General features: G+C 36.9%; 2 protein-coding genes across 2 annotated transcripts; one reads left to right on the forward strand and one right to left on the reverse strand.

Moving 5' to 3' along the window:
- The first annotated feature begins 58 nt into the window (after positions 1-58).
- LOC108907602 (glycine-rich cell wall structural protein-like) lies at positions 59-4,885 on the forward strand. Its single transcript, XM_018711344.1, has 4 exons — positions 59-91; positions 1,770-1,831; positions 2,917-3,638; positions 4,224-4,885. The coding sequence occupies exons 1-4, from the start codon at positions 59-61 to the stop codon at positions 4,883-4,885; spliced, it is 1,479 nt and encodes a 492-aa protein (XP_018566860.1).
- A 487-nt stretch (positions 4,886-5,372) lies between these two features.
- On the reverse strand, positions 5,373-8,252 carry LOC108907603. The gene is made up of 4 exons (XM_018711345.1): positions 7,694-8,252; positions 7,185-7,630; positions 5,621-5,776; positions 5,373-5,498 (listed from the first exon to the last, which is right to left on the reverse strand). The coding sequence occupies exons 1-4, from the start codon at positions 8,250-8,252 to the stop codon at positions 5,436-5,438; spliced, it is 1,224 nt and encodes a 407-aa protein (XP_018566861.1). The 3' UTR covers positions 5,373-5,435.
- Positions 8,253-9,519: the final 1,267 nt, after the last annotated feature.

Below are 9,519 nucleotides of genomic sequence, written 5' to 3' on the forward strand. Positions count from 1 at the left end.
AAGATACATTTTCAGGCATATCTGGCAAACCAATCAAGCGATTTTATTCTAATCTGACATGGAGGACATTGACGTGGACTTTCATCGCAAGGTACAATTTCACGGACATACAAAAAACCAATGACGCCCAAACTTAATATTATTTATTATTATTATTATTATTATTATTATTATTAATAATATTTAACAATATATTACAAATCCATTGATTTTTCAGCATGAAAAGTATACTTCTCTCTAACACGCGTTGTTCTGAAAAATAATTTCGATTTACTATTGCATTAGTGTGTCTATTTAGAATCTATTAGTGGCATTTGGCCTATTAGTAACTAAACATCCTGTATTCATTTTCTCTTTCGAGTTTTCTTTCAGATAATACAAATTTGTCTTATGTTGTACACTCTATACATATTAGAATTTCCTATTCTAGAAAATGTAATTTTCTCTTCCATTTTCTGTGTTGGTTACTTAAAACTTTGAGTGAACGTAGGAGATACTAGTGCACTTTCCTACTTAAGGCAACTGTGAAATTTTCTCCTCAAAACTTGTAAAATGTTTCTTTTGCATTAAACTCGTGAGAGCTTCTTTCTGTCCCTCATGTCGGGACGCTCTTCCAGTAATTGTCTGCTGTTAATACTAGTATAAAGTGAAAAGTGCATAATTTGTGTACGATATTCTGGCAATATTAGAAATATTTAAGAAATTTCAAACCCAAGTGAGATTTAATAAAAAAGTCCAAGAATAAAACAAAATGCCCATACGTTGATTCAAGCCTGCCCTGTCTAGTCTGACAATCTTAAGATTGTAATCGTACATTTAATTGTAATTTAATTCACGTGAAAAGTCTTTTTTTTTTGTAATTATTGTAGTTGCACCAGACAACAAGTAATCAGTACGTAATTATATTTTGCTGTGACCTAAATTATTTTTGTTTCTCGTCCTTTTATATAACACCAAAACTTATTTAGTTCCGTAAATATTTTCCCATGTCGTGCTTGCCTTTACCACATATTTTCCGCATTTCATGTAATTCGTTATGTCTTTATTTCACGAACCATAAAGAATTGTGGGAGCAGATAAAATGTTATACTCCACGCAGCAGTTAAGTATGATTTACCAGTCTCGGACTCTATTGCCAGCCCTCGCTCCGCTCGGGCGCAAAATGTCGTAACGAAGCCGTCTTTAACGTAATATTATTATTTACGATTTGGTACTAGTCCCAACTTGAACTATCCCACATGGAAACAGTTTGTTTTTTCTGACTTGAAAATCTGAAAGAAAATCTGTAAAAAATTCTTAGTTTTCGTGCCATACAGTCGCTTTCAAACTCCAATGGATCGAAACAATCAAAAACCGCGCAAAAAGAGTATATTCCATGTGTCGCGTTATCCTTGAAAGAAAGTAAATTCAAGTGCACACCATACTGTCTATGTGCAACGACCTGTTCCCCAGCTCTTTCACTCTCGCTAGCAAAACTCCGCCGCTGTAGGTCAGGGCCACTACCACGAGGAAATCACAAGAACCTCACCCCCCACGTATCCCCCACCGCATGGGAACTCCTGTTTATCAATTGTTGACCTACCGAGAGAGATCTTCACTATAAAACGACGAGATTTGGACTATTATTAATCACAACACAGCGACTGAACAAAGGCGTACACATTGTGTCTTGAGAGGTGTCACGGCACGAGGCTGATGGCTTCCAAATTTTTCGTGAGTTTCGAAAGGGACGAGTTGAAGTATAGGGATAATTAATTTTTTTGTTGTAGGGAGTGTTGGTGTTGCAGGCGTTGATCGCTCTGAATGAGGCTACTTTTGGTGGGAAAGAACAGTAAGTATTTTTTTCCGTCATTGAAGAACTAATTATCACTATTCCGATAAAAAGTTGAACATTTCTTTGTTTTTCAAAAATTTTATTTGGAATAGAAAATTTATGTGGCGTGATTCACGAATATAAAAGTGTTGGATGAACATAAAGTATTAAAAATATTGCAATTTCCAATTTATCGGTTTATAAGATACAAGATGTTGTATTTAAAAATAATAAAATTATTATTTTTCTTTATTCTTTTACGCATTTTTCAGCCTATAAGAAAAATTGAAAAAAAAATCAGTTTTTATGAAAATATTAATGCAAAAATCTCATCGAAAAAAGTACACAAAAAAAATTATTAGGACTTTAACCATCGCTGGATCTCATCAAAATAATGTCATTTTAAAGTATACACTTTTTCTTCCAAAGGCTTCCTTTTAGAGATATAAGCTCTTGAAAAAACATTTTTTTTGTTTTTATTTAATTTTTCATAAACTATGAAAGCCATTTTTTTATATTTAGTACGAAGTGTGCGAATAAAAAGCTCTATCGATTTTATTGTGAAAGGACTGTGATAACCCTTTTTTTAATGTAATTGCTACGCCACTGAAAATTTTTCAAAATGAATGCATTTTTTACGGTTCGGTTTATTCTACAGCAAAGAGGTCTCTTTCTATTTTTAAAAGAAATGCTTGGTTTTTGAGAAAACTGGCTTCTTATGGATTCATTACAATTAGGATTTTTTGAAAAAAAATCTCATGCTCGTTGAAGGTCATTGATTTTACGTTACATTATTAAATTGTTGTTTCTGTTTGTTTCTTAATATGTATTAAATATTTTATTCTGTATTGCTTTGAAAAACTTTAGTTTATTTCATTAATATTTATATTTATTTACATTATTTTTGAAATTTGTCCAATTTTAGTGTTGAAAAACTTTACTTGTATCTTACGAAGAGTGGAAAAAATATTCTAGAAATGTTACGAACTGACTATTTGTATAATTATTCCGGGATTTCGTAGATGCTACTCATAAATTATTTTGTAGTATTCCAAATTAACGATTTTTTATACAAAATAAAGCACTTTCGTTTTTTTTTTCAGTGTCCACATCAGAGTGCACTTGCCTCAACAAGAAGAACACAAAAAAATTATCAAAGAAGTAATAGTACACGACCACGGAGGGGGCGGCGGCCATGGAGGGGGAGGCGGGGGATTCGGAGGCGGATACGGCGGCGGCGGTGGCTTCGGGGGTGGGGGAGGTGACCACCACCACCACGACATAGGCGGCGGCTTCGGCGGAGGCGGAGGCTTCGGAGGTGGATTTGGAGGAGGCCACGATGACCACCTCGGAGGTGGTGGAGGCTACGGAGGTGGTGGAGGCTACGGAGGTGGTGGAGGCTTCGGAGGTGGATTTGGGGGCGGCGGATTGGGCGGAGGCCACGACGACCACCACGGTGGTGGTGGTGGTGGTGGTTTCGGAGGCGGATTTGGAGGCGGCGGATTTGGCGGAGGCCACGATGATCACCATGGAGGTGGCGGATTCGGCGGTGGATTTGGAGGCGGCGGTGGATACGGTGGTGGCGGTGGCCACGGAGGCGTAGAGCACACTATTGTAATCAAAGGAGGTGGCGGAGGTGGTTATGGAGGCGGTGGGGGTTATGGGGGCGGTGGCGGTTATGGAGGCGGTGGCGGAGACCACCATGATCATCACGGAGGGGGTGGCTTCGGAGGCGGCGGTGGTTTCGGAGGTGGTGGAGGCCACGGGGGCGGCGTTCAAATCATTAAGCTGCATGGAGGAGATCCATTGCCAAGTGGAGGCGGTGGTAAGTAACTTTTTAGACACAGTTAACATCACACTAAATGACAAATGTCTATTTTCCTTAATTTCAATTGAGCAAGGTATAAATAAATACTTTGTCAAACTTTTGCGGACACACATTAGCAGGAAAAATATATAAGGTATTCCAAAACTAAGTGCCAAAGCAATAAATTAAGGAATATTACTATCTTAAATTTTTTTGTTACCCTAAATACTAAATTCTAGTCTCAATTTTGTGTTTTTTTTTTGGTTTACTCAAGTGTTTCTACAAAAATGTAAATTTTTAAATAATTACAATTTTAAAAATAAAATAACTGGCAAAAGGTGTTGCTTTTTATAAGTTAAATACTTGGTTAAAATTTTGGCACTTACATATTTCTAGGAGGTGGATGTAATTTCGGTACAATTTTTTTTTTCTGCAAGCCATTTCAAATTTGACTTACTGTTATGACGGAGCATTATATTATTATCATCTAACAGAATAAAAAACAAAATTTTCTCGACACTAAAGATTTTTATCTTATAATTTACACGAATATTTTTTTTAGTATTCTTTTCCACACTATCTACACATTCCTATGTTATTCAGGTGGTGGATACGGCGGAGGCGGTGGATTCGGAGGCGGCCACGACGATCACCACGGCGGGGGCGGTGGAGGATTTGGAGGTGGCTTCGGTGGCGGCGGCGGCGGTTTCGGAGGTGGTCACGACGACCATCATGGCGGCGGAGGTGGTGGCGGCTATGGCGGCGGCGGCTTTGGAGGCGGTCACGACGATCACCACGGCGGCGGCGGTGGCGGATTTGGCGGAGGAGGAGGATTCGGGGGCGGTTTTGGCGGCGGCCACGACGACCATCACGGCGGTGGGGGCGGCGGTGGATATGGCGGCGGAGGAGGTTTCGGCGGTGGTATAGGAGGCCACGACGATCACCATGGAGGAGGTGGTTTCGGAGGTGGTGGATTTGGAGGTGGTGGCATCGGAGGCGGCCACGACGACCACCACGGCGGCGGTAGCTACGGCGGAGGAGGTGGAGGTGGATTTGGAGGAGGACACAGCGGCCATGGAGGTGGCGGGACCGGAGTTATAACCATTGTGGAACAAGGCGGCGGTGGTGGAGGATATGGCGGCGGCGGCGGTCATGGGGGTGGTTTCGGAGGCGGCGGCGGTGGCGGCCATGGAGGTGGTTATGGGGGAGGTGGCGGTGGAGGTTACGGCGGCGGTGGTCACGGTGGCCATGGCGGTTGGGACTAAGCCAACACCTCAATCTCAAAGTACCTCTGCCTGAAAGTGTGTTCCACAACTAGCTCATAAGTTCATAATTTATCATTTTATGTCGTGTTCATGTGTGCCTGTGTTGTAAATATTTTATTGTTAAAAGATTTTGTATAATAAAGTTTATTTTTGTAAAAGTTGGACGGTTTTCTTTACTCAGCACGCTAGCTTATGATGGAAATTAAAAATCTAAATCATAATCCAAAACTGATGTAATTACCTACACTCATTTTGTTTAATTGGGTATTCTGAGAACTCAAATTAAACAAATGTCCCAAATAAATAAATAGTAACATTTGGTAGTATGACATTTTTGTCAATTGTTTTTATAGCAATTCACCCAAACTCTTCTTTAATATGAAGGACGATTCTTCTTTGAACATTTACAGAGTATTCTCCTATTTATCGAAATTTATTGAAACCCTACATACAAAGATCAATGATTGTTCTTCAAAAGCATGACAAATAAGAATAGTACTTATAAATATGGTCTATTAAAGAACGTGAGTTTGCAGTATTAGTGACTGGCTCACTCTTCTGGTAATTCAAATTGTAAAGCTACCAAAACATATGTGAGGATGTTAGCGGAAATCTGAAACAAAAAGAAATATTTAAAAAAATTGCCAATAGATAAATATGAATCTTATTTATCAATACCTTTTTTGAAAACTGCTTTATTATTTAAGCTATTTATTTTACGATAATAATACTCACTGGTCCTGCTATTCCAAGGTCAATAGTAAAAACTCCACTCGCTGTAAACGGTCTGTTTTTCTTCAATTTTTCAATAAAAATCCGAACTTGCTGGTGTTCCTCTGGGGTAGATATTCTTGTAGAATACTCCAGTAAAAAAATTGTCAGGCCTTCAATCTGTAACACGTGTGCAATTTAAATTAATCAGTTATACTTTTCCTTCCACGCATTGTAATAATCTTTAAAAAAATTTCCAGTAAAGCTTTCGTAATGTATAAACTTTAACTTTCGCTGTAGCTTTGAGCCACGCAGTTAATTCATTCAGGAAAAATAATTGTCCGCTATAATAGAACATTTATCTGTACCATTAATTTGCTTATTTTTTAACACTCGTATGTGGCACACTTGATCGACGATTAAATATAAAAGTTGACAAGTAATCAACAATGACTTCTAATTACGGTGAAAGTCTTACGAGATTCAAATTTTCTCTTAAATCAATTTACCTTGTCTTTGAATTTACATAAATATCCCAACTTATTTTTATTATACAATATTTAGAAATGAAAGTCAGCGGATAACTATGAAGTAATTTCTCGATCAAAATTAATCACATTATACACTATTTGCCAAAATGATAGAACAAAATTCATATTTCTCTCCACTTCAGATTTTAAAAAGTCGCTATAATATTTTCTATTTTTTTTTAGCTGTTTGACAGACCTATAACATTACTGACATTTTTTTTAATAGGACGCTGAATACTGTAAAATATATTTTATAGTATTCAGCGATATAATGTTATACGTACTTTTTGTCAAAAAAATGTAAAAAATTGTCCTTTATGTCGTACTGACGACTATTTCAAACGATCATAGTCTCTTCCGTACTTTAAAAAACGTATCTACTCTTTATTAATCTTTGTCTACTTATTTTAAAGCATTTTTTCTCAAAAAAAGATCATCGATAAACACATAAAATTCACCAGAGTGCCTTAGGTATAACGTAAATTGTTTTAGTTCCAATTCATTCGTAGTTAAATTATTTTGAAAAATTTTTGCCCATTTAAGCGAAAAACAGATAATTGAAATTTTAATAATTATGATTGGATGCGGAGATAAAATCCGTAAAGACCACATTTAACCAACCAACTACCATCATAGAAATATTTTTGTATTTTGAAAAAGGCCTATCTTCTCCACATACTGTATATTTTATCTTTATTCAGTAAGTTTTTGTTTATTTTAATGTATTCTATCGTCTGTTAAAGTTAAGACAGTCAAACACCGTGTATACCCATGATCCAGTAGAGATTTTGCAAATGTAAAAAAAATGTGCTCATTGGAATATATTAAACGCTTAAACGACAGGTACATGCAAAAATATTGTCAAACATGTTAATTATACAATTTCTCTTTTTGTTAGCCATACGACATTACTAGCGGCAGTAATAGAAGTTGCCTAACGTTAGGCAATATTATACTCTGTAGAAGTTTAAGTATTTACTTGAAATAATAAACTAAATTTCATGTTCACATACTCGTAACACCGTTTATATTAAAATTAACATTTCCCTTTTACTTACCATGTTCTTCAAGTGTTGAGCGTTCTTCAGAAACAGGAACAGTCCAATAGTGTGCTGTATCACAAAAGAGCAATTCATAACGTGTATAGTTTTCGCAAAAGGTGACTTAAAATTATAGACCATATAGGCTATAACGGCATACCAGTGGATAATCAGGACAGTTAGCTCAACACCAGTATGCACCAGAAACTGAGGATTCATACAGTCGTTGAACTTATAAATACACAAACTGATTTCTTCGTGCAGAATCCTCAGATGCTCCACTAAATCTGGAGGCGACAGCTTATCCATTTTCGTAGTGCAGTGATGCTCACTTTTGCAGAGCTTGTAGTATATCACTCCGAAAAACTCGCTTTCATTGTTGGTTTCGTTAATTTCCTTCATTGGATGGACAGGAACATGCTTCAAAGCCTTTATAATGAGTTTCTCGAAACAAGCCAAAACGCCTACAAGCGTTGATATAACAGTAAAAAACAAAACGTAAAAAGCAAATGACAAGCTCTGCATACCACGATTTATGAAGATGTTTACGTCGAAGTTAGTCTGGAAACCTTCGGAGTAGTGCAACCAAAGTAACACTGTGATCTCTAACATCGAGACGAATATTATCGTAGCTATCAACCCGTACTGCACTTTGACTACAACCTTCATCGCAGATTGACAAAAAAGGTCATGCTTAAGTACGGGCAACAACTCGTTCAAAGCCTTGATCCACTGCGGGTGCCTTGTGAAGTTTGCTACGGTCAGAATTAGGATATAAACTCCATAAATTGCTTCGGTTATTTCATTCAGAAGTATCAGCAAAGACTTTTTCTTCGCTAGGTGCAAAAAATCTACGGAGGTGCCGACTTGGTAGATGTACAAGCAGATCACCAACAACGTGTAAAATACCCAGAACAAGGATTTTTTGTAGGTGCATCTGTTATTCTCGTGGGTCCAGGTAATGGGGAACAATCCTAGCAATCTGGATATCCTCAGAACTGGGCTTAGGGTGGTGCATAAACACAAACGCGTTTCATTGGGGTTCACGACTTTCCCAAGTGAAACAGGTGCAATTTTTTTGGTCATCTTCCCGAGGGCCTTAATTTTTGGTCCAAGATGCGCGAAACTGCAGCGCTACCAACACGTAAGTCAGGACGGTGCCAGATATCTGCAAATAACGGAATAAAAAATAATATACGACATATGAAAAACACCTTTTTATGATTCTACACAAAATATGCTGTAAATTATTTCGAAATGATGATACAATACGACACTAAAACTGAGTTTGGATGGAAACATATTGTTTAAATATCGATTAAAATGAACTACATTTGTTTAAAGCTTTTAATTTAATCTAATTTAATTTAATTACACATGCGATTTTCGTCGGTAACGAAAAAAAGCTTACCGCTGCTAGTAGTCTTGTGCCAATTACAAATGTTCCGGAGGCTCTAAGGACGGGCTTCTGGGTGGTAAGGCCGGATATCAACATTTCAACCTGACATGTAAATCATAATGGAGCGAGAGAACGATAAACAAACGCATGAACCTTACCTGTATAGCCTCGGCTGTAGTCAATTTACTAATTGGATATTTGAACAGGAACGATAATATATCTTCGCTCTGAAACAAACAGTTCATGTAAATAATAGGAACGAGCATACTGTCATTTAGTAATATTTGTTGATTGAATTATTGCCAATCAATATCTCGTGTAATTCGAATACGACATGAAACAGTATATTAGTTTTGTTTTATCTCAACATGATTTTAATTGTAGATTATTCATTCAAACGACTTAACTACTATTCTAATGAATACTTTGTTGTGCCCTTTGGTATTTTTAACGTCCCTCAAAATACTAACGATTTATAAAAAGGCGTATATTTTAAAAATATTAACTTTTAAATTAATTCTTTCACTCACCATATTTTTAACTCTCTCAGCTAGTACGAGAAGGTATATCAAAATGACTGTTATATTAAACACAAGTATTTCCAATACACAAATTCTGGTCTGATTGAGCACATCATCTGCATTAACTATTACATAAATGTTGCTTATTAAGCTACTTGTTAACAGCGTAAACGACATCAAAACCAAAGGAAAATAAATATCATTTACCAAATCTATACTTCTGCAATAGGCTAGGAAAAATTTGTTTAATTTTTTAAGTTTTCGGCTCAGTGGCTGTCTACGTCTGTAGTCATAATCGAAAGCAATTGTTTTATAATTTGTCAGCCTATCTGCAGTTGGCAGCACCAGCAATAAGTGGTTTTTCAAAAAAACGGTGTAGTTATCAAACATGAAAACGATAAAGGTCATCATCTGAGCGGCTTCATACACTGCC

This window comes from Anoplophora glabripennis, unplaced genomic scaffold (assembly GCF_000390285.2).
Source record: "Anoplophora glabripennis isolate ALB-LARVAE unplaced genomic scaffold, Agla_2.0 scaffold51, whole genome shotgun sequence".
Classification (NCBI taxonomy): Eukaryota; Metazoa; Arthropoda; class Insecta; order Coleoptera; family Cerambycidae; genus Anoplophora; species Anoplophora glabripennis.

Bases quoted from the DNA above. Each gene is read 5' to 3' on its own strand.
- LOC108907602 (XM_018711344.1), top strand. From the start codon at position 59: ATGGAGGACATTGACGTGGACTTTCATCGCAAG. The intron at 92-1,769 runs GTACAATTTCAC...TTTTTGTTGTAG, and splicing joins ACGTGGACTTTCATCGCAAG to GGAGTGTTGGTGTTGCAGGC. The intron at 1,832-2,916 runs GTAAGTATTTTT...TTTTTTTTTCAG, and splicing joins ACTTTTGGTGGGAAAGAACA to TGTCCACATCAGAGTGCACT.
- LOC108907603 (XM_018711345.1), bottom strand. From the start codon at position 8,252: ATGACCAAAAAAATTGCACCTGTTTCACTTGGGAAAGTCGTGAACCCC. The intron at 7,631-7,693 runs GTATGCAGAGCT...CAACGCTTGTAG, and splicing joins AAACATCTTCATAAATCGTG to GCGTTTTGGCTTGTTTCGAG. The intron at 5,777-7,184 runs GTAAGTAAAAGG...CACGTGTTACAG, and splicing joins CTCAACACTTGAAGAACATG to ATTGAAGGCCTGACAATTTT.